The 25357-nt window shown below is 43.5% G+C and overlaps 1 protein-coding gene across 1 annotated transcript; it reads right to left on the bottom strand.

The window, feature by feature from the left end:
• Positions 1-1034: 1034 nt before the first annotated feature.
• tmem14ca (transmembrane protein 14Ca) lies at positions 1035-22866 on the bottom strand. Its single transcript, XM_072283733.1, has 4 exons — positions 22758-22866; positions 14605-14706; positions 12735-12822; positions 1035-1250 (listed from the first exon to the last, which is right to left on the bottom strand). The coding sequence occupies exons 1-4, from the start codon at positions 22855-22857 to the stop codon at positions 1193-1195; spliced, it is 348 nt and encodes a 115-aa protein (XP_072139834.1). The 5' UTR covers positions 22858-22866; the 3' UTR covers positions 1035-1192.
• Between the last annotated feature and the right edge of the window lie 2491 nt (positions 22867-25357).

The raw sequence follows: 25357 nt of genomic DNA, 5'->3' as shown, positions 1-25357 counted from the left end.
AAACAATAACTGGAATAGATAATCCAATTAAAGCTATATTCAATGTTTACACTCACTCATTATGCATGACCAGTTTCCCTGTGGTTCAGGAATTTCATGCAATGATTTTCAGCTCTCTCCATTCTATTTCATCATGTACCAGTAACAGTTTTTCAGTACTGAATTCCTAAAATATACACATTTGATTTACGTGTCCTTTAATGTTAGAATAAAGGGAATAAGACCAATATGCTAAGTGATTATCCAAATAATATTTTGTTTGAACAATATACTTAATCCCATTGAAGTAAATGCATTGAATTTGAATTAAACTTGAAATAACACAGAGGCAGAGGAACTGCTGTTTCACAACTCCAATGACCTGGGTTCCGTACTGATATCCAGTGCTCTCCATTTGGAGTTTGTTCTGGTACTCCGATATCCCAAAGTAGTTCAGGTTGGTACATTAATTGTCCTGTAAATTGCAATCTGGGGGTAGTTGATAGTAATGAAGGAAAAATAAAATAGGTTTACTGTCAACAAGTGGTCAGCAAGGACTCAGTGTCTTCTGTGCTGTCTGTCTATGACTCTAAATCAGACTGCAAACTTAATTATTCTCAATTTGCAGTTTATGTGGTGATTATTTCTCATTTAAAGATCTGCACAGCACTTTTCACACTGGGATGATGTCTCAATGTTGCTAGACAAGCCCACATTCCTCACAATCATTTGTGACATCAAGGATAACTACAATTAACATTATACTGTACACTAAATTGATCTACTTTGCCTTCATAGGCTCTGCTGTTAACATGATTGTGGCACCAATTCTGTAATTGTTCCCATTTGTTTCTCATCTCCTGATGTATGCTGCTGCAGTTCCATCACAATGCCATTCGAAAACCTGAAGTTGTTCCCATGTAGTTCCATCTCTATTGGTTTATCAAGTCTATTCACAACTATTAATTACCCAAAAAACCTTATTTTTAAAGTATGAATGCTACAGTATTTTCCAAACAGAAAATAAACGTAAAATCAATGGAGAGTTACCGAAACAATTTTGAATCAGGTGATTTATTGGAGCAAGTTACATCTCTTACAGTCTTAACTTTTATTTAGTGTACTTTCATCTTGTAAGAATGCATGATTAAGGTCAGAAGCAATCTATGATTCCAGGCACAATTTTATAAACTCTTTATAAAAAGGTAAAGGTTCATGATTCATGGGATTTTTCCAACATTTTTAGTCCAAGTCTTCCAACCATTAGAATGCTGTGGAGAAGATACAAGAATTCAGAATCAGGTCTAATAGCACTAACTTATATGACATGAAATTTGTTGTTTTGCAGCAGAGGTACAGTGCTAAGACATAAAATTACTATAAATTACAAAAATGAATACTGCAAAAAAGTGTTCATGGACCATCAGAAATCTGATGGTGAATTATTAAACACAACATGACGCATGCAACTTAACATGTACCATAAAGATAATACATGTGTTCTTTATTAAAAGAATATGCTCAATTTTTGGCTTTAAAATTGCTCTGACCACATTAACACTTTGGCAAAAATCTGACAAGCACTACATTGTCTTAGTCAATGAGATATGACTATATAGAGTCATAGAGAGAAGTACAGCTCAGAAACAGACCCTTCAGCCCATCTAGTAGTGCCAAACCATTTAAACTGCCTAGTCCCATAGCCCTCCATACCCCTCCCATCCCTCTTTCCTTGTTCTTCCTGTCATTGGTATCCATAGACCAAGACAACCGGATCTCTCTGCTCCCACTCCAAATTCCTCTGCAGGTCAGACAAGATGTCCCAAATCCAAGCACCAGCCAGACATTACAGCCTTCAAGATTCTCAATCCTTATGACAGAGAATTGTGCCTATTCCCTTGACTATAGTATCTCCAATTACAACAACATTTCTCTTCTCTCCCTCCTTCTTGAATGGCTTCTGAACCAAGGTGCCACAGTTTGGTTTTTCATCCTTCCTACAGCCCCCTCTCCTATCCACACAGGGAGCAAGCAGCTCAAACCTATTGGACAAGCTCAGGGCTGAGCCTCCTCCAACGTGTGTCCTTAGATCCACCTAGCTTTGCCGTTTAGCTCTGTGTCCTACCCTAGAATTACACAAAATATTCTCAAAGTGCTAAAAGTCTGAGAAAAGGTTAACTTTAATTGGAAAGGAGGCAACTAATATTTTCAAGGCTATAACTGAAACTGACAATGTTGATTCATATAAACAACCTTTACCTCTGAGAATTTGTACAAGTCATACCTACGCCTGTCCTATGAGATAAAACATTATTAGTTTCAGTCCTACAATAAAATTGGAGTTAGGAGGAAAAAAAAGCCTGTGTTTATTTTGTGCCTCGTATGGCTGTTGGACATTCACAAAGCTCTCCAGAGCCAACTATGCTTTGTAAAGTTCAGTCAAAGCTGTGATGCAGAAACTGTGGCAAGAAATTTGTGTGCAAGGTTCTATAACATGGTCATCTTAATACTTTTAAATTGTTTATGAGGAATGAGTATTGCACGAGGCACCGATGAGGATCCTCCTGCTCTTCAAGAAATATCTTGTGATTATAATCTTTAACTTCCTTCCAAGACAGTAGATATCTCAACCCCAAAAACTGTCTCCAAATACTGCAGTTCAAAATGTCAGCACAAATACATTCAAGCTTTTGGAGTGGAACATTTCATCCAAGTGAAAGTGCTGATATTTTTTAATAACCAGGGCGGTTAGAGGACTTTTTCACTATCCACAGGAATGACTGAGGTATGGAATAAGTCATTAAGGAAGAGCATTAGAATGGATGAAGTAGATGGAAGTTGTGAACACAGTGAGACTGCAGCTATTTCTAGCTATAAAGGGCAGAATATCGCCATTTATTCTTTCACAATTTTTTCAACTCATATTTATGTAATGCCTTGGGTCATATTTTTACTGTTATGTTGTATGTGTTTCATTTTGTGCTGTTCTGTATTTCATTTTGGCAGTTCTGTGAGAGCTGCTTGTTTTCAGCTTATGTCTGGGTTACTGTTGAAGATAAGAGATGAGGAGAAATGTGTGTCATCCAATTAGGATGGTCGAATTGAAGGGGAAGTTTCTCTGATTAGGGACACTAAGGTTGGGCTCAGGGCTTCTGGTTCAAGAGGAGATGAAGAGGGAAGATGTTGGAGAGAAGAGGTCGTAGGATTCCACTCGGAGCAGAACCATGATTCGATGAAGCCGGGGTGAGATCGACTGAGGGTCACTGGCTTGGAGAAACTGTGAGCTCCAACTTGTGCACATTATACTGTTTCATTAAACTGGGCCCTTTTCTTTATTTTGTTCTTTTCTTTACTATTCCTTTAGTCAAATTTAAGAATTATAAAAATATCTCTTTAATCGTATGCGGTGTACCGTCTGTTATTTCGTGGCACTAATTTGTAACGGTAGCGAATTACACAGCATCCACAAAAACAGGGGTTTGGGGAGGGATTGAGCCTCAATCTCACACATTTGGAGGTTGTCTTCCCTAGACTTACAGGGCGTTTCATTGTGGGGTATCGTCTGGGATCGATTTCCTCGGATGCTGTGTGATTGCCCTGAGCATTGATCCAGTGAGTTGTGTGTCTATTGTCTGGTAAAGTGATTACAATACATTGTCATAGGTGCTGCAGGAGTTGAGTGGGGGTGTGAATCCATAGGGTTACTGGTAATGAAGGCGTGTGTATTGAGTGGGGTAGACATTCGTATTCCTGATGAATTGTTAATTCGAACTTTAAGTATTGTTAAAGCCGTAGGAACAGTTACGATTGTGGAGCAGAGGTTTGATAAAATGGGGGGCAAAGACTTTGTTTTAGTTCAGACTAGCGATGGGACTGCCTGGTAATATCGGAGCCCCGTTGCGGGGGGGGGGGCGGGGCGTGGGCTGTCCATACTTTGAGAGGAGGACAATGTAGGAGAGCAGGCCGAATTGCAAGCCGAGTCTCCTGGAGCTGGGGATGAAGACTTCAAAGATAGGTTGCTCTCGTTTCTGAGGAGTAGTCTGATTTGAAATGTCTAATGAGTCCTCCAGTGAAGAGTGAGACTTCTGAGTTGGTTTCAGCCCTTACCTCCCTGGTGAATAAATGGCCCAGTGCCCAGGCAGAGGGTCCTAGCTATCAAAAGTGTTCTCAGAAGTGAAGCCCACCCCCGAGGGGGAAGAGGAATGTGAGACTTTGGGGGGGGGGGGGGGGAGTAGACCATATAACCATATAACAATTACAGCACGGAAACAGGCCATCTTGGTCCTTCTAGTCCATGCCTAACTCTTACTCTCACCTAGTCCCACCGACCTGCACTCAGCCCATAACCCTCCATTCCTTTCCTATCCATATAGCTATCCAATTTTAAATGACAACATTGAACCTGCCTCAACCACTTCGGCTGGAAGCTCGTTCCACACAGCTACCGCTCTCTGAGTAAAGAAGTTCCCCCTCATGTTACCCCTAAACTTTTGCCTTTTAACTCTCAACTTACATCCTCTTGTTTGAATCTCCCCCACTCTCAATGGAAAAAGCCTATCCACATCAACTCTATCTGCCCTCCTCATAATTGTAAACACCTCTATCAAGTAGCCCCCAACCTTCTACGCTCCAAAGAATAAAGACCCAACTTGTTAACCTTTCTCTGTAACTTAGGAGATGAAACCCAGGCAACATTTTAGTAAATTTCCTCTGTACTCTCTCAATTTTATTGACATCTTTCCTATAATTCGGTGACCAGAACTGTACACAATACTCTAAATTTGGCCTCACCAATGCCTTATACAATTTCAACATTACATCCCAACTCCTATACTCAATGCTCTGATTAATAAAGGCCAGCATACCAAAAGCTTTCTTCACCACCCTATCCACATGAGATTCCACCTTCAGGGAACTATGCACATTATTCCCAGATCCCTCTGTTCTACATTCTTCAATGTCCTACTATTTACCATGTATGTCCTATTTTGATTAGTCCTACCAAAATGTAGCACCTCACATTTATCAGCATTAAATTCCATCTGCCATCTTTCTGCCCACTCTTCTAACTGGCCTAAATCTCTCTGCAAGCTTTGAAAACCTACTTCATTATCCACAATGCCACCTATCTTAGTATCATCTGCATACTTACTAATCCAGTTTACCACCCCATCATCCAGTTCATTAATGTATATGACAAACAACATTGGATCCAGTACAGATCCCTGAGGCACACCGCTACACACCGTCCTCCAATCTGACACACAGTTATCCACCACTACTCTCTGGCATCTCCCATCCAGCCAATGCTGAATCCATTTTACTACTTTGATATTAATGATATTAACTTTGATAATAACGATTGAACCTTCCTAACTAACCTTTCGTGTGGAACCTTGTCAAAGGCCTTACTGAAGTCCATATAGACAACATCCACCGTTTTACCCTTGTCAACTTTCCGAGTAACCTCATCAAAAAATTCAGTAAGGTTTGTCAAACGTGACCTTCCACGCACAAATCCATGTTGACTGTTCCTAATCAGACCCTGTCTATCCAGATAATTATATATACCATCTCTAAGAATACTTTCCATCAATTTACCCACCACTGACGTCAAACTCACAGGCTGATAATTGCTAGGTTTACTCTTGGAACCCTTTTTAAACAAAGGAACCACATGAGCAATACGCCAATCCTCCGGCACCATCCCCGTTTCTAATGGTATTTGAAATGTTTCTGTCAGAGCCCCTGCTATTTCCACATTAACCTCCCACAAGGTCCTAGGGAATATCCTGTACGGACCCGGAGACTTATCCACTTTTATATTCCTTAAAAGCGCCAGTACTTCCTCTTCTTCAATCGTCATACTTTCCATAACTACCCTTCTTGTTTCCTTTACCTTACAGAATTTAATATCCTTCTCCTTAGTGAATACCAAAGAAAAGAAATTATTCAAAATCTCCCCCATCTCTTTTGGCTCCGCACATAGCCATCCACTCTGATTCTCTAAGGGACCAATTTTATCCCTGACTATCCTTTTGCTATCAATATAACTGTAGAAACCCTTTGGATTTATTTTCACCTTACTTGCCAAAGCAGCCTCGTATCTTCTTTTAGATTTTCTAATTTCTTTCTTAAGATTCTTTTTACATTCTTTATATTCCTCGAGCACCTCATTAACTCCAAGCTGCCTATATTTATTGTAGATCCCTCCCTTTTTCTGAACCAAGTTTCCAATATCCCTTGAAAACCATGGCTCTCTCAAACCTTTCCTTTCAACCTAACAGGAACATAAAGATCCTGTACCCTCAAAATTTCACCTTTAAGTTACCTCCATTTCTCTATTACATCCTTCCCATAAAACAAATTGTCCCAATCCACTCCTTCTAAATTCTTTCGCATCTCCTCAAAGGTAGCCTTTCTCCAATCAAAAATCTCAACCCTGGGTCCAGTCCTATCCTTCTCCATAATTATATTGAAACTAATGGTATTGTGATCACTGGACCCGAAGTGCTCCCCAACACATACCTCCGTCACCTGCCCTATCTCATTCCCTAACAGGAGATCCAACACTGCCCCTTCTCGAGTTGGTACCACTATGTATTGCTGCAAAAAAACTATCCTGCACACATTTGACAAACTCCAAATCATCCAGCCCTTTTACAGAATGGGCTTCCCAGTCTATATGTGGAAAATTAAGATCTCCCACAGTCACAACCTTGTGCTTACTACAAATATCTGCTATAACCTTACAAATTTGCTCCTCCAGTTCTTGGTCCCCATTAGGTGGTCTATAATACACCCCTATAAGTGTCACTACACCTTTCCTATTCCTCAATTCCACCCAAATAGCCTCCCTAGACGAGTCCACTAATCTATCCTGCTAGAGCACCGCTGTTATATTTTCTCTGACAAGCAATGCAACACCTCCACCTCTTGTCCCTCGTATTCTATCACACCTGAAGCAACGAAATCCTGGAATACTTAGTTGCCGATCACACCCCTCCTGCAACCACGTTTCACTAATAGCTACAACATCATATTTCCAGGTATCAATCCATGCTCTAAGCTCATCCACCTTTCTTACAATGCTCCTAGCATTAAAATAAATGCATTTAAGAAACTCTCCACCTCTTACTCTCTGTTTATCCTTAATGGAGAAAACAACTTTGTTATCTTTTTCTTCCTTCTCCCCTACATCTTCGGTCTGAGTGCTCGCGATCTCTGTCCCTTGCCTATCCTCCCTCACACACTGTCTACTAGCTTTCTCTATTTGTGAACTAACCTCCTCTCTCCTAGTCTCTTCAATTTGATTCCCACCCCCCAACCATTCTAATTTAAAGTCACCTCAGTAGCCTTTGCAAATCTCCCCGCCAGGATATTGGTCCCCCTAGGATTCAAGTGTAACTCGTCCTTTTTGTACAGGTCACACCTGCACCAAAAGAGGTCCCAATGATCCAAAAACTTGAATCCCTGCCCCCTGCTCCAATCCCTCAGCCACGCATTCATCCTCCACCTCATTACATCCCTACTCAGATGTTAGATGACTGGCACTGCTCTGATGAGTAAAAAGACAGTGACTGGTTGAGAGTTTGAGAGGCTGAGCTGCTGATGTACTGAGACCCATAAAGACACAGAACCCCCTTGCTACCTCTGCGGCCCACATGCAAACACTAGAAAATGTGTTTGGCTTGACAGGAAGCCCAATGGAGCTTATGACGGGGTTTCAGAACATTTTTCAGGAGAAGGGGAAGTAGATTTCTGCCTACATTTTTCAGCTAGCGAGGCCGCTAAATTGCTTGCGGTGTAGAGGGGCAATTCAGATAGCTGAGGTGAATTAGTTAAGAATGGGTCAAATGGCGTAAGACGCTCATTCCCCGGACCTGATTGCTTGGGGTCTCAGACTGTCTCAGTATGAGAGGAGGAGAATGTGTTGGAGGCGCAGAGGGCTCCATCAGCAGGGTACGATCCTCGGTAGTAGTCCCCTGCACTGAAGTGACCATGGATAGCCACCCTGGTGAGTGGTAAAGGAGACCGTGGCAGAGTTGAGAACTAAGATGTCCCGGTTGTTATTAGTGCGGTGCGCCCCCCCGCCCCGTACAATGGAGCTGATAGGGAGGTGGACACCCGAAGGGGACCGATTACACAGAGGGCTGCTAGAGGCTGGGGTCCTGCGAGAAGGGGAGCGGTCAGTACTGTATGTTATAACTGTGGTGAAGAGGGAAACTTCAGGCGGGAGTGTGAATGACCGAAAACCTCTCAGAGAGTGAGCCCCTGGGTACTTAAGCAGAGAGACACGTCGGGAAACTTAGAAGAGACCCAGTAAGGGAACAGCCTGGCATCTCGGGGGAACCACATTCAATATATCAAGGAACACCCTAAAGCGAAAATCCCTATTCCTGAAGGCTTAGTGGGGCCAAGCTCCAGTATATCACCACAGATAGAGGGTATTTATGCTAGAGCCATACTTGACACAGGCTTGCAGGTCACCTTACTGTACCATTCATTTTACAACCAGTATTTGATGCATTTACCATTGACGCTACTCAGTGTGCTAGAGAGCTAGGGTCTTAGTGCGAGTGATTATCTGTATGATGGTTATTTGTCGTTGAACCTGGAGTTTTCAGAGGCCAATGTGGGAATGGCTGAGGTCCCTGATACATTAGTGCTGGTTTGTCTGGACCCCATTGCAAAGGGCGGAGTTTCAATTCTTATGGAGACAAATACTCCTATTGTGAGGAGGCTAATGGGTGCCTGCAAGGAAAGAGTTGGAGGGAGTTTTCTGAAAACATTGTCTATTAACCCAGTGTTTTGAGGAAGTGCATGGCCGCACTGGGCCGGATGATGAGCTTAGACGTGGGACTGTGTGGCTCATCCAGTCAAAACCAGTCGAGTTACAGCCTGGGGAAGTAGCAAGAGTGATAGGAAACCCCATATTTCCCGGAATGCCTGAGGTCGAGGCCCTCTTAGTGGATACTCTGGAAGACCATGAAGATGAGTTGAGCTAGCCTGCTAGGGTGCTGGTGAGGCCTGAACTGCAGAAGCCCTCAATTGTACAGGTGAACAGGCTGACAGTGATTGTCAGGAACACTATGAAGAGGGAGATCACCTTCAAGCAGGGCCGCCCCTGACGCACCTCTTCCCAGTGATGGTAATGTCTAATGTCCCTGTGAGACAAGCCAGGTAGAAACTCTCTGAAAAGGGGAAAGTTGACTGCGGAGGCATTCAACTTTGGGCACTCCCTGGTACCTGTGGGTTGGAAGAGGAGGTTGATAAAGAAGATGTTGAAACTGGAAGGTGTCTTTTCTACTGACGAGTTTGATGTGGGTTGTTCCAAGAGCAATCCCCACAAAGGGAGAGAAAGGCAAAGATTATCTTAGCCCTTTGGAGCGAGGTGGGATGTGAACTGTGAAAAGGCCTTTCGGTCGCTGAAGGAGCTGCTGACACAAGCACCTGTACTAGCTTTTGCAGATCCCCAATTGCCGTATGAATTGCAAATGCAACCAGACAGGGCTTAGGGGGTGTCCTGTATCAGGATCAGGGCACAGAGCTGAGACCTGTTGCATTTGTCAGACGGAGTCTGTCAGTCTCTGAGAAAAATTATCCCATGCACAAGTTGGAGTTCCTGGCATTGAAATGGGCTGTGGTGGATAAGTTAAGTGACTACATTTGCAGGGGTGGAGCTTAGGAGACAATGGCTCCTAATGGTATCTTTGCTTGCATCTTCAGAAACAGCTCTATTTCTGTCTTTAATATCTCTATTTTCCCTTTTCGGGGTTCTTTTGAAGACCCTGACCTGGAGTTACACACTGACTTCTGTTCTTTGCGGGAATGGGACATGCTCTCGGGGTCTCATGACTGGCCGCTATTCAATATACCAAGGACATGGCCTAGAAGAGTAGCGCACCTTCAGGGTTTCGGGATTTTGTGGCTCTGGAGGCAGGCAGACTCAAGGTCGGTGCCACTGCCAGGTGTGTTGTGGGAGTAGACAGAAGACTGAAAGCAGCAAGCTGGCTGCTGGCTGTGTGCCCAGAGACCCAAGTTCTTTGGACACAGAGCTCGGAAAAAGTGACGCAAGACTTTCAACATCATAAATCAGCAAGTTGTTTGTTATGTCTCCCCCCTCGCTGTGAAATGGGGATATCTCTTTTTCCCTTATTAAGGAGACAGAGAGCCTGTGGTATGCCGAATTACCGGGTGAACGAGTAGTCTTTTGCTGCTGGTTACGGATGGCGGGGGAGCTGGTGGGGGCCTTTGGGGTTCTAACATTTAACTGTCATTCATGCTTTGGGGCACTCCTGTTTTCGTGGATGGTTGTGAAGAAAAAGAATTTCAGGATGTATATTGTATACATTTCTCTGACATTAAATGTACCTTTGAAACCTCTGTGGTGCCAGGTTTGAGGTGAGAACGGAAAACAATCCCCTAACATATCCTGACCTTGGCAAAACTAGATGCCACAGGCCATCGGTGGTTGGCGGCGTTGTCAGCCTATGATTTCAGCTTGAAGTACGGAGGAAGACACTGCCTACGAGAGCCACTCCATTGCCCCACTTGAAGAGTGTGGCGCCACTTAACCTAGTGTGCATGGATTTCCTATCAATAGAGCCAGATGTCTGCAACATGGCGAATGTCTTGGTCATAACGGATCACTACACCAGGTATGTACAAGCCTTCCTTAACAAGGACCAGAGGGCGTCCACTGTGGCCAAAGTATTATGGGAGAAGTATTTCATTTATTACGCGCTCCCAGGCAGATACATAGCGATCAGGGATAAGATTTCAAAAGTAGGCTCGTACATGAGCTACTGAGCATGCTTGGAGTCAAGAAGTCAAGGACTATGTCTTATCACCCGCAGGGTGATCCCCAGACCAAGAAGTTTAATCAGACCTTGCTAGACATGCTCGGAACCTTGGAGGTCAATAAAAAGGACAAGTGGAGTCAACATATTGCAGATCTGGTCCATTGCTACAACTGTACACAAAATGATGCTACTGCATACTTACTGTAATACCTGATGTTTGGGCATTGACCTCTGTTTTGGGAACAAGGAAGATCCACCACCAAAGACTCATCTGAAGTATGTGTCTAATATGAGAAGGGAGCTGAAAAAGGCTTATGAATTAACTGAGGTTGCGGCTCCCAAGCAGATTCAAGGAAATAAGAGGAGGTATGAACAAAAGGTGAGGTTCTCCTAACTCATGCCTGGAGACCGAGTCCTCATAAAGTATTTGGGGCTACCTGGGAAGCATAAGTTGGCTGATTGCTGGGCGGCTCCACCCTGTGTAGTGGAGAGTCAGGTACCAAATGTAGCAGTTTTCCGAGTGAAATCAGAGCTGTCAATGGGCCTGTCAAGATTCTCCATCAGAAACAGCTTCTACCTCTGGGACAAGAGGTGCGTGTTGATCTGAAGTCTGACCTGGACCGTACACCTAGTAACAGGACTCTGCAACAACATGGGGCGGGGGGGGGGGGGGGAGGGTGCTAAAGGACCAGCAGAGAGAAGGATTAAGCCAGCGCCTGCCCCCGAATGGGATACGGACTCGGAGGATGAGGAAATGAAGGGTGTGGTGTACGCTGCCTTTCGCCAACTCCCCAATAATTGAGGAAGAGATTCCCACCCTTTCTCACACTGAGGCAGGTGGGGGGAGGATTAGCAGTGCTCAGGCAGGCTTGCAGCTGGACCATGAAGGGGATGAAATGGAACTCAGCCAAGGGGCGGTGGGATCCAAGTTGCAGGAAGGCGCGAGTGAGAGACCGGGGAAGGCCTCACCATATAGACCAGAAGAGTCTCAAGCAGTGTCTGAAACTGAAGAAGTAGATGATGGGGTAAGGAGGTCTCAAAGAATCAGGAGACCCTCAGAATTGCTGACCTATGTAGCACCAGGAGAACAGAGTGCTACGGCTAGCCCTCTAGTGAGATATGTCACTACTCCTTACAAATGGATTGGAGGTGCTGACGTCATGAAATTCCTTTGAAAATGGTGTTAGTAAGATGAGATGACAAATTATTTCAAGGTCATGAGGATGTGACTATTCTGGTGGTGGGGGGGAGTGTAATGCCCTGGTTCATATTTTTACTGTTATGTTGTATGTATTTCATTTTGGCAGTTGTGAGAGCTGATTATTTTCAGCTTATGTGTGGGTTTTTGTTGAAGATAAGAGATGAAGAGAAATGTGTGCCATCCAATTAGGATGGTCAAATTGAAGGGGAAGTTTCTCTGGTGACAGGCACTAGGATTGGGCTTGGGGCTTTTGGTTCGAGAAGAGGTGAAGGAGGAAGATGTTGGAGAGAAAAGGTCATAAGATTCCACCTGGAATGGGACTGTGATTCGACAAAGCCCGAGGTAAGATTGATTAAGGATTGGTGACTTGGAGAAACTGTGAGCTCCAACTTGTGCACATTAGACTGTTATGTTAAAATGGGCCCTTTTCTTTTATTTTTGTTCTTTTCTTTACTATCCCTATAGTCAAATTAAGAATTATAAAGATAAATCTTTTAATTGTATGCAGTGTACCGTCTGTTATTTTGTGGCACTAATTTGTAACGGTAGCAAATTACACAGCATCCACACAAACTGGGGGTTTGGGGTGGAATCGCACCTCAATCTCACACGTTTGGCAGGGCCAGAGATTGTCTTCCCAGCTGAGGAAGCCATGGTGTTTCATTTAAAATGTAGCTATCACAGCAATTCTGATTTTATTTAGCTCCTCAGCAAACAATCAACTGGGACTAGAACGTGGTCCACATTACCTTACTCCAGCAACTAAACCAGCTGGCATGAATTTTCTTGAATTGTAGAATCTCATTCCCATTATTCCAGTCAGTGCCCCTGAAACAACTTGAATATAAAAAGGCATAAGTCGGCTGAGTGGAAAGTACAAAACCAAACAGATATTTGACAACCTTCTTCAGGTCATAATTCATGCAAGAGACACATTTAAAATAACTGGTGTTCTAAACAAACCAATTATCACTTCATCAGCCCAAGTAGATGAGAATATATTCAAAGGCTAGTCACTCTTTTACATATCAAAGACAGAGTACAGTTCAAAACCATGGACAGGAGAACAAACATGTAGTGATTTGCAGTTCTATGTTTCAAATACAAACGGCTGAGAAACCATTTCCCTCCTCACATTCTGTGTTAGTTTAATTCCTGATAAATTTTAAATTTATCTGTGATTGAGACTATAATACAGGTTACAGAATCAATACCAACAGTGTAATGATTGTAAGAATAAACAGTGAAAAATTCCATCCTTTTGTCCTTAAATCCTAACAGTATATCATCTGGCTCACATGGTTGTTGTTGCCAGCCTCCTTTGCAACTTACCAAGGTTACCTCTACCATGCCGCCTTTAAATTCTCTGGGACCTGTTAGAAACCACTGTTTTTCTAAATAATACTTTTTAAATATATAAGAGTTGTACTTTTTAACAAACTCAATGTATTTTTCACAGTATGTGGTTGTTCATCCCCACTCACTGGCAGAAAGTGGTATAGCATCTAAATTAATCATTTATCACCTTTCTCATTTTCCATTGACTATGTATTAGCACATTACCCACATGATGTAATTGTTTTGATTATGTAGCCTATTAACTAGTTTATTCCACTCTAAGGAATTTTCCTTATCTTATTATAAAAGTGATGAATTTTTCAGTCATCATCTTTATTCTTTATGCCTTCACATTCTTTGTTGTTCATTTACCTCTTAGCATTGTTTCTCAGCTCTTTATTTAGTTTGCTTAGTATTTTTATGTTTGGTTGTACTCTAGAATAAACAATCATTAGAATTGAGACTACTTATCATTCCTGACTCCCGGAAGAACCCCAACGATCAGAAAATAAATAAGAGATCCAACAAACCCTAGTTCCCACAATTCCTTTAAATGCACCATACCCCAGCTTCCATGCTCCCCTATAAACTCACTGGGGCCCCATTTCTTACACTCTCTCCAAACTCATCATCGCCCCATTTCCTGTGATTTCTCTAAACACACCAGATCCTCCGTCTAATGCACAACCCTGTTTTAACATATCTGAAAATTCACTGGAAATTTTACTACACTACTGTGCAGCATCTAACAAACATGAATTCCAAGTGTATTGGTGTATTAAAAGGTATAATGACATTCAATTGTCCAGAAAATCTACCAGTCCAGCAGCAAAGAACCAAGGATTTGACCGTAATTATTCCTCAAAGTTTAAATCACAATTGCTCTTACTGAAATTTAAACCCATATTCCCATTAAGCTGCAAATACCACAACATGTGATTAGGTAGGACCGGGTTAGTGTTTGATAGCATAAACTTGCAGTCCTCTTCCTACACCGTGTAAATCAGCAAATAAGATACAAAGTATCTGGTTTTTGAGGATTACAGCCTTGGTTTAAGAGCAAGTTAAGACCACTTAAAAATCAAATGGTAGTAGAACCAACTGCAGAAAGACTGGCACTATAAAAAGCAGGCAAATATTTTAAAATACAGTATGTTGTGGATTACAATTATATACAATGAAAATTCATTGAAGCTGTGAATGCCAGAAAAGGAGGGTCTTTAATAAAAAAAAATCCCAATATACAAATAATGTCACAAGAGACACAGTCCGAATACTCACTCAGAGACAACCATATGTTTTTGGGGTTTTGGGTGATCTGATAAGCACCGATCCCTGCTACACTCCCAAACAGCAGGCCAGCTGCTAAGGAAGGCACGCTCCCTGATGCAAAATAAACAATCCGTTATTCTTTGTTGTGTTTATAGAACAGGAAATATACTTTAGCAGCCCTTTGCAATGTTCTGAACATAACACGTCATTCAAATACAAGGTGATACTTTCTAAAATAGAGTGGACATGAAAGAAACTGGATCCCAGAAAAAAAGTAAACTACATTATAATCTGGTGATCGACACAGTGCAGGAAACAGTTCAATTAACTAACCAAATTGGAAAAAGTAGGCCCGTGTGCTGCTTCAGCTACATTAATTCTGCAGAGTCAACTTTGTTCTATCATATTACCTTTTATTCACACCAGCTCAGGGAGTACCCAAGCCTCAGTAAGCATTTTGGCAGCTCCATAAACGCATTTCTTGACGATTACTGAATGTTTTGTGACAGGCAGGATTCTCACAGATAAATGATGACCGGAGCAAATGCTCACAAGTTCCTTTCACTAATACCTGAACTATGAGAAATACAAATACAACGATTACCATGACTGTGACAAAAATCACATCCCTCATTCTGCTCCACAGACTAATGAGTGTCACAGCTAATCAAAAGTCCTTTCATGGATTGTACCTTTACATACACGTGGTCTTACAAGAGTACCCCAGAGGATGTATGAGCTTATACAGTAGCATGTAAAAGTTTGGGCACCCCTGGTCAAAATTTCTGTTACTGTGAATAGTTAAGTGAGTAGAAGATGAATTGATCTCCAAGAGTCATAAAGTTAAAGATGAAACATTCTTTTCAAGATTTTAAGCAAGATTAGTGTATTATTTTTGTTTTGTACAATTTTAGAGCAAGAAAAAGGGAAGGAGCACCACGCAAAAGTTTGGGTACCCAAAGAGATTTGAGCTCTACGATAACTTTTACCAAGGTCTCAGACTTTAATTAACTTGTTAGGGCTATGGCTTGGTTCACAGTCATCGTTAGGAAAGGCCAGGTGATGCAAATTTCAAAGCTTTATAAATACCCTGACTCCTCAAACCTTGTCCCAACAATCAGCAGCTGCTTAGCACTCTGAAAATTAAAATAAATGATGCCCACAAAGCAGGAGAAGGCTATAAGAAGATAGCAAAGCATTTTCAGGTAGCTGTTTCCTCAGTTCGTAATGTAATTAAGAAATGGCAGTTAACAGGAATGGTGGAGGTCAAGTTGAGGTCTGGAAGACCAAGAAAACTTTTCAAGTAGGATTGCTAGAAAGGCAAATCAAAATCCCCGTTTGACTTCAAAAGACTTTCAGGAAGATTTAGCAGACCCTGGAGTGGTGGTGCACTGTTCTACTGTGCAGCGACACCTGCACAAATATAACCTTCGTAGAAGAGTCATCAGAAGAAAACCTTTCCTGCATCCTCTCCACAAAATTCAGCATCAGAAGTTTGCAAAGGAACATCTAAACAAGCCTGATGCATTTTGGAAACAAGTCCTATGGCCTGGTGAATTTAAAATAGAACTTTTTGGCCGCAATTAGCCAAGGTATGTTTGGAGAAAAAAGGGTGCAGAATTTCTTGAAAAGAACGCCTCTCCAACTGTTAAGCATGGGGGTGGATCGATCATGCTTTGGGCTTGTGTTGCAGCCAATGGCACGGGGAACATTTCACTGGTAGAGGGAAGAATTAATTCAATTAAATACCAGCAAATTCTGGAAGCAAACATCACACCATCTGTAAAAAAAGCTGAAGATGAAAAGAGGATGGCTTCTACAACAGGATAATGATCCTAAACACACCTCAAAATCCACAATGGACTACCTCAAGAGGCGCAAGCTGAAGGTTTTGCCATGGCCCTCACAGTCCCCCGACCTAAACATCATTGAAAATCTGTGGATAGACCTCAAAAAAGCAGTGCATACAAGACGGCCCAAGAATCTCACAGAAGTAGAAGCCTTTTGCAAGGAAGAATGAGTGAAAATCCCCCAAACAAGAATTGAAAGACTCTTAGCTGGCTACAGGAAGTGTTTACAAGCTGTGATACTTGCCAAAGGGGGTGTTACTAAGTACCGACCATGCAGGGTGCCCAAACTTTTGCTTCCGGTCCTTTTCATTTTTTTGTTATTTTGAAACTGTAAGATGGAAATAAAAAAGTAATCTTACTTAAAATATTAAAGAAATGTGTCATCTTTAACTTTATGCCTTTTGGAAATCAGGTCATCTTTTACATGCCACTGTACCTGATGTTTCAACGTAGAACTGAGCACTGATCTCTACAATATCTATCGAGTCCACATTTGGCAGAACCCTTTCTGATCAATGTATTTAGACATGTTAAACCTCGAGAGTTATTGTTACGGTTCCCAATGACTTCTCACTGTCACACCAAGAAACAATGGCCAATTTGCAGGCTCATCTCTCAATGACTTTATCAAGCCATCGACAAGAGCGGACCAACCTTAGGGAGAGCCTCAGAGACTCCAGATCGGGGTTCATATGCCTAGTGGTTCAAGTACGAGTTAGACAAGGGTGGTGGAGACACTACTTAGATTTTACGACAGGTGAAGCTTTGCAATACAAGGATAAAGCAATATAAAGAGATGACAACTTCAATAAGTGCCACTCTATTTGGACGTTCAGTGACTTTGCCATCGAGTGCCCAATATGAACTTCCTGATATTCATCACTGAAGTTAATCACCTACCAGAAGCCTATGACAGTAAGAGACAGGGTATCCTGCAGCAAGCAACTTAACAGCAAGGTTTTTCCACAGGTACAAGGCACGTCAGGAATATGATGACATACTTTCTGCTTGCCTGGATGAATACAGCTCCAACACTCAAGCTCCACAACATTATCCAGGACAGGGGATCCACTTGACATGGCATCTCCTCCAGTAATACTGGTGCAGCACAGCAGGGGTATGTTTCAATGATAAAATACTCCGCAATTGCTCATCCAGGTTAATGAGACAGCACCTCCCAAACACATAACCTCTACCATTGCAGAGACCACAGGTGAGAAATGCAAAGGGAACAGCACTTAGAACTTCCAGTCAAGATGGCACCAGTGAACATTACCTCCGCTGACATCTTCCAGAGAGTCAATTATTTCACTTTTTCTATGTCTTTTACTCATTCTTTTTATATTGTGTTTCAGAAACTGTTGGAGCCTATGACTTGCAGTCGAGTTCAGTCGAGTGACCTAGTTCTTTGCAGTCCCCAAGAAAATTCCAGGAGAGGACCTTGAACAGGAGACAAGAGACGGGGCACGGGGCCATGACTGAATCCATTTCTCGCCGAATGAAGCATCAAGGAAGATTGAAACGTTGAGGCGAATACAGAGGAGGGCAGGTCGGTGGTTGCTCGACACGGGTGGGGGCAGAGGTCAGGAGGCCTTGTTGGGCTGGAGTTCAGCCACAGGGTGGCAGTTGCTCCCCACAGAAGGACCAAGTTCAAGCTGTCGCTCTCCTTGGTGTTTTTGAAATTCCAAGACATATGTGATTATTGGTGTATACTGTAGTTTATATCGGTCTCCTTCAGTATTTCTGTATTTTCTTTCTTGTTGCCAATTGTTGGGTGGGTGATATGTTACTTTTTTTTGGCAAGGAAGGATTTGGAGATTTGGGGTCTGATGTTCTTCTTGATTTTTTTCAATGTGAGTGACCTGTTAGATTTTTGTGTGCAAGGGAGGAGTTAGAGGTTTGATGTTATTGTCACTGTTTTTTCTCGCCCGTGGCAGGGGCTTGGAGTTAGGGATTTGATGTTTCAGCTGCTGCGTCCGGGTGGGTGATCTGTTAGTTTTTGTGCGAGGGAGGGATTGGAGGGGTGTTGGGGTTTGCAAGTTTTGTTTCTTATTCTATTTGGTGCAGGGGGGGAGGGATCAAATATGAAATATACCGCACTCCTTGTATTTCAGTGCCGTGACCAAGGAGCTTCCAGCCCTATCAAAACTCATTGTCAAATTTCCACCAAGCAAGACAAAGGGCAAAACAGTGACATGCAACAGCCATTTTATACCCTACGGCTCCATGACCTGCCAAATCCTTCTACTGCCAAGCTTACCAAAACTGAGCTGGAGCCTTCCTTGTTTATAGTGACCAGATAACCATTAAAAAAATTGCCAAAATTAAAACTAGCATTAGTGTTAAGACATTCCTGTAGCAATAAACTCCTATTATAAAACTAAACCAAGTGGATCTTTGCAGTAGAAACATAGAAAACCTACAGCACAATACAGGCCCTTTGGCCCACAAAGCTGTGCCAACATGTACTTACTTTAGAAATTATCTAGAGTTACCCATAGCCCTCTATTTTTCTGAGCTCCATGTACCCATTCAGGAGTCTCTTAAAAGACCCTATCGTATCTGTCTCCACCACATTGCCAGCAGCCCATTCCAAACACTCAGCACTCCCTGCGTAAAAAACTTACTCCTGACATCTCTCTGTACCTACTCCCCAGCACCTTAAAACTGTGCCCTCTCGTGCTAGCCATTTCAGCCCTGGAAAAAAGCCTCTGACTATCCACACGATCAATGCCTCTCATCATCTCATACATCTCTATCAGGTAACCTCTCATCCTCCGTCGCTCCAAGGAGAAAAGGCCGAGTTCACTCAACCTATTCTCTTAAGGCATGCTCCCCAATCCAGGTAACATCCTTGTAAATCTCCTCTGCACCCTTTCCATAGTTTCCACATCCTTCCTGCAGTGAGGTGACTAGAACTGAGCACAGTACTCCAAGTGGGGTCTGACCAGGGTCCTATATAACTGTAACATTACCTCTCGGCTCTTAAACTCAATCCCACAGTTGATGAAGGCCAATGCACCATATGCCTTCTTAACCACAGAGTCAACCTGCACAGCAGCTTTGAGTGTCCTATGGACTCAAACCCCAAGATCCCTCTGATCCCTCACACTGGCAAGAGTTCTACCATTAATAGAACTCTATTAATGGTCAACTTCTGCCATCATAGTTGACCTGCCAAAATAAACCACTATTACTACTACTCAGGCCTAGGGGGCCGGCGTCGGGCATGATGATGGACTCTCCACTTCTCCCTCTCCCTCATCTACAGTTCATCTACATTAGCTGTGCAGCTGTCTTCTAGGAGCGTGTTGTCCATAGTCTAGGGAGGGCGCCCAGGGTTCATCCTCCCGTGCTTGGGCTCCCATATGATGACTAGGCCGGCAGGTAGCTCGGGGTGGCGTAGACAGTGCCCTGCTAGTTGGCAGTCTTCTCGCCTCGATTTTAGTGGTGAGCATCGGTAGGTTGTTATAGAGCTCGACGTTCGTCATGTGCTGTTGCCAACTCACGTCAAGAGCCATCCGGAGCATTCGTGTATAGCAACCATCTAGAGACTTCCGCATCGTCTTGGTGAGTGTCCACGTCTCGCATCCGTACGTGAGAATGGACTCTATGACTGCTATGAAGATCCTCTTTTTAAGCCCTCTGGTCAGATTCGACTTCCAGATTTCCTTCATGTCGTTCATAGCTGTCCACGCCAGTGCCTTCCATATCTTTATGTCCTTCTCCGAGCTCATCATTCTTGACCCAAGGTACTTGAAGTCAAAGACTTTCTTAATGGTATCATTCTCTACGGTCTTGGTGTGCTGCAAGGAGACACTCTGGTACCGTACATCTTTATAATCGTCCTTGATTACGCTCTGCGTCAAGCTACCAAAGATCATGACAAGCTTGGTTTTACCATAAAACCAGGACGAACCAAAAGGGTCAGACCAGTTACACTCACAGATCTCGATTTTGCAGATGACATAGCCCTGCTCTCTGACCAGATGGAGGAAGCACAGCAGCTACTGACAAAAGTGGAAATTCAGTGCAATAAAGTTGGACTTCACCTAAACGCTAAAAAGACAGAGTACAAAATAAACCACCTTACACTTATCTGGGTTGAACTCCATCTGCTACTTCTATGCCCTGTTTTACATCCTATCGATGTCCCGCTGTAACCTCTGACAGCCCTCCACACTATCCACAACCTTTGTGTCATCAGCAAATTTACTAACCCATCCCTCCACTTCCTCATCCAGGTCATTTATAAAAATCACGAGAAGGGGTCCCAGAACTCTTTGCCTTCTGTGAGCAAGCCAATTCTGATCCACAAACCAAGGTCGTTGGATCCCATGCCTACTTACTTTCTCAATAAGCCTTGCATGGGGTACCTTATCAAATGCCTTGCTGAAATGCATATATACTACCGTCTACTGCTCTACCTTCATCAATGTATTTAGTAACAGCCTCAAAAAATTCAATCAGGCTCGTAAGGCACGACCTGCCTTTGACAAAGCCATGCTGACTATTCCTAATCATATTATGCCTCTCCAAATGTTCATAAATCCTGCCTCTCAGGATCTTTTCCATCAACTTACCAATCACTGAAGTAAGACGCACTGGTCTATAATTTCCTGGGCAAGCTCTACTCCCTATCTTGAATAAGGGAACAACATCTGCAACCTCTCCATCCCCATTGATGATGCAAAGCTCATTGCCAGAGGCTCAGAAATCTCCTCCCTTGCCTCCCACAGTACCCTGGGATACATCTCATCTGGTCCCGGAGACTTATCCAACTTGATGCTTTCCAAAAGTTCCAGCACATCCTCTTTTTTAATGTCTATATGCTCAAGCTTTTCAATCCAGTGTAAGTTATCCTTTTCCATAGTGAATACTGAAGCAAAGTATTCATTAAGTATCTCTGCTATCTCCTCCAGTTCCATATGCACTTTTCCACTTGATTGGTCCTATTCTCTCACATCTTATCCTCTTGATCTTCACCTACTTGTAGAATGCCTTGGAGGTTTCCTTAAATCTGCTCACCAAGGCCCTCTCATGGCCCCTTCTTGCTCTCGTAATTTCATTCTTAAACTCCTTCCTACTCGACTTTTAATCTTCTAGATTTTTATCATTACCTAGTGTTTGTGCATTGTGGAAATCTAATGCACATCATGAATTTATATTGGTGTCCTTAAAATCTAATCTGATTTATTTCATGATTAATTTATTCTCAGGATTATTTCATTTAAATTGTTGTTGTCAGACATCTGCAAGTAGGTGGTGGTGAAGCGGGTTCTTCATCCGGTTATCAAAGCTCTCAGCATAGACCTTTACCTTTACGTCAGCATTGGAATTGCAAATTTCTGTACTCAGTTTGCAATAGTTTTCTTTTATTGACATCAGAAAAGAGTACTGCGCAGTAACTCTTGTATAACCCTGCATAAGTTAAAGTCAGTCATCAGACTGCTGCTTGCAAATTGAAAATAAATTTTTAAATGCTTTTATACAAGAGGCAAAAACACACATCCAACACCAAATCAATGGTAACAACTCAAAACTCAGGAGCCATTAGTCAATCTGAATCATACAATGCAATAATTTATCAATGGTTAATATATGATAAAGAAGCAAAAGTTAAAAAGACAATTTGAACAACTTCTTCCAATAAACCTTTTAACTAAAAGTGAGAATGAAGAATACAGTAACACACACTCAATCCCTTGTGTTTACGATGAATAAGTCAAGTTACACAAAAAAGAGAGGCAGACTGGAGCTTCCTCACTTCACCACAGAAAGACATGGGACTAGAATAAGGACAGCTTACTCTCTGCGCTGGAACAGACACACAGTGAGGAGAGAGGTGCTCCTTCACTCCCTGATGCTAGGACACTGGGGGGAAGGGTGCTCCCTCACTGACGCAATGACAGTGGGGAAAGGGGAGCTCCCTCACGCTCTGATGCTAGGACATGGGGTAGGGAGAGAGGAGTAACCTTGCTGACATAGGGACACAATGGGAAGGGTGCTCCCTCACTAACATAGGGACACAGTGCTCCCCGACGTTGGGTCACAGGATTGGGAGAGGGGAGGTCTATCACTAGCATAGTGACACAGTGGGGAGAGGGGTGCTCCCTCCCTGATTCAAGGACATCAGGGAGAAGGGAGCTCCCTCCCTGACAGACAGTGACACAGCGGGGAGAGAGGAGCTCCCTCCCTGACATAGAGGGAGCTCCCCAATGCTTCTCGCCCACTCCCACCACCAAAATTTCTCGTAGGAAATCACCGGCGCACAAGCCACGACACTTCGTTCCCGGTGCCCGAGAGTCTCACCAGCCCTGACGTAGCCCAACACCCCGCCGGAGGCCACCAGTGCTGCGTAACCAAAGCCCAGCCAGTCTACCGCCATGTCGCTGAACGACAGTGTGAGCATGCGCACCACCCCGCAGAGCCCTGGGCACTGGCAGAGCGCAGGCGTAAACGTTACTCTCAGCTTTGACTCTGATAGTTGGTGGGGGTGATTGAGAAATTAATCCGGGAAAAAGTTTTACAAACGTTGGACGGACGCAATATATTGCAGCAACTTGTTTTGTAGGCAAAGATTAAGGGCTGTCGATAGAAGGAGCAACACGCAAAATATTGGAGGAACTCAGCGGGTCAGGCATCATCTCTGAAAATGAATAAAAAGGAAAGGAAATAAACTGGAAAGGAAGGCGATGAGGAAAGAGGAAAAGATGGGGGCGAGAGAAAAGAGGATAGGTGAAGCCAGGTGGGTGGGAAAGGTAAAGGGCTGAAGAAGAAAGGATCTGATAGGAGAGGAGAGTGGAACATTAAGAGAAGTGGAAGGAGGAGAAGATGATAGGCAGGTGAGGAGAAGAGGGCCAGAGTAGGGAAATGAAGAAGGGGGAGGGGCGAATTTGCTGGAAGTTGGAGATATAGATGTTCATGCCATCAAGTTGAAGGCTACCTAGGTGTTGTTCTTCCAACCTGAGAGTGCGGAAGAGGAGGACATGGACTGACATGTCAGAACGGGAATGGGTATAGGAATTAAAATGGTTGGCCAATGGGAAATTTTCCAGATGGAGCTGAGATGCTTGACAAAATGGTTCCCCCAGTCTACGCCAGGTCTCACCATTGTAGAGGAAGCCACATCAGGAGAACTGGATACAGTAGACAAGCCCCAACAGATTCACAGGTGAAGTGTTGCCAAACCTGGAAGGGCTATTTGAGCCCCTAAATGGAGGTGAATGGGCAGGTATAGCATGTTTGCCGATTGCAGGGGAAAGTGCCAGGAGGGAAATTAGTGGGGAGGGATGAATGGACAAGGGAATCATGGAGAGAGTGGTCCTTATGGAGAGTGGGGTGGGGTAGGGAGTAAATCTGTATTTGGTGGTAGGGTCCCGTTGAAGATGGTAGACTACTACTACTACTACGTCGACTCAGGCCTAGGAGGCCGACGTTGGGCACGATGACAGACTCTCCACTTCTCCCTCTCCCTCATCAGTGTGTTCAGTTCATCTACATTAGCCGTGTGGCTGTCTTCTAGGAGCGTGTTGACCATAGTCTTGGGAGGGCGCCCAGGGTTCATCCTCCCATGCTTGGGCTCCCATATGATGACTAGGCTGGCAGGTAGCTGGGGTGGCGTAGACAGTGCCCCGCTAGTTGCAGTCTTCTTGCCTCGATTTTAGTGGGGAGCATCAGTAGGTCATCATAGAGTTGGTCATGTGCTGTTGCCAACTCACGTCAAGAGCCATCCGGAGCATTCGTGTATAGCAACCATCTAGAGACTTTTGCATAGTCTTGGTGAGTGTCCACATCTCGCATCCGTACGTGAGAATGGACTCTATGACTGCTATGAAGATCTTCTTTTTAAGCCCTCTGGTCACGTTCAACTTCCAGATTTCCTTCATGTCGTTTATAGCCGTCCACGCCAGCGCCTTCCGTATCTTTATGTCCTTCTCCGAACTCATCATTTTTGACCCTAGTACTCGTAGTTAAAGACTTCCTTAATGGTATCATTCTTTACAGTCTTGAGAGTACCTTCATTGCAGTTAAACGCCACGTACTCTGTCTTTTTAGCGTTTAGGTGAAGTCCAACTTTATTGCACTGAATTTCCACTTTTGTCAGTAGCTGCTGTGCTTCCTCCATCTGGTCAGAGAGCAGGACTATGTCATCTGCAAAATGGAGATCTGTGAGTGTAACTGGTCTGACCCTTTTGGTTCGCCCTGGTTTTATGGTAAAACCAAGCTTGTCATGATCTTTGGTAGCTTGACGCAGAGCGTAATCAAGGACGATTATAAAGATGTAGGGTACCAGAGTGTCTCCTTGCAGCACACCAGCTAGGAGCTCGAACACTGCTGTTTCTCCATCTGGTGATACAACTTTCGCCATGGTTTTGGTATAGCTGGTAGAAGTTGCGGAGAATGACGTGTTAGATGCAGAGGCTTATGGGGTGGTAGGTGAGGACAAGAGGAACTCTAACACTGCTAAGATGACAGGAAGATAGAGTGAGCATGGATGTCCAGGAAATGGAGCAGATGAGGGTGAAGACAGAATCAACGGTGGAGGAGGGGAGTCCCCATTCTTCGAAGGAACCTCTCTGATGTCCTGGAAAGGGAAGCCTTATCCTGGGAACAGATTTGGCAGAGATGAAGGAACTGAGAAAAGGGAACATCATTTTTACAGGAAGCATACAGTCAAGATAACCATGGGAATTGATAAGCTTATAAAAGTATTGATAGACAGTTTGTCTCCAGTGATAGAGACATAAAGATCAAGAAAGGAGAGAGAGGTGTCAGAAATGGACCGAGTAATGGGCAGACTGGAAATTGGAGGCAAATTTTTTCCCTCACCTTCATTTCCCCATCCCCATTCTGGCCTCTTACCTCTTCTCACCTGACTATCATCTCCCCCTGGAGTCCCTCCTCCATTC

The sequence above is a fragment of the Mobula birostris genome, chromosome 19 (genome assembly GCF_030028105.1).
Source record: "Mobula birostris isolate sMobBir1 chromosome 19, sMobBir1.hap1, whole genome shotgun sequence".
Lineage (NCBI taxonomy): Eukaryota > Metazoa > Chordata > Chondrichthyes > Myliobatiformes > Myliobatidae > Mobula > Mobula birostris.
Note: the sequence above shows the minus strand (reverse complement) of the source record. Positions and strands in the feature narration are given on the sequence as shown.

Excerpts from the sequence above, each read along its gene's own strand:
- tmem14ca (XM_072283733.1), bottom strand. The coding sequence starts at position 22,857 with ATGCTCACACTGTCGTTCAGCGACATGGCGGTAGACTGGCTGGGCTTT. Across the intron at positions 14,707-22,757 it reads GTTGGGCTACGTCAGGGCTG|GGAGCGTGCCTTCCTTAGCA; the intron begins GTGAGACTCTCG and ends ATTTTGCATCAG. Across the intron at positions 1,251-12,734 it reads GGTTTAGTTGCTGGAGTAAG|CATTCTAATGGTTGGAAGAC; the intron begins GTAATGTGGACC and ends TCTTCTCCACAG.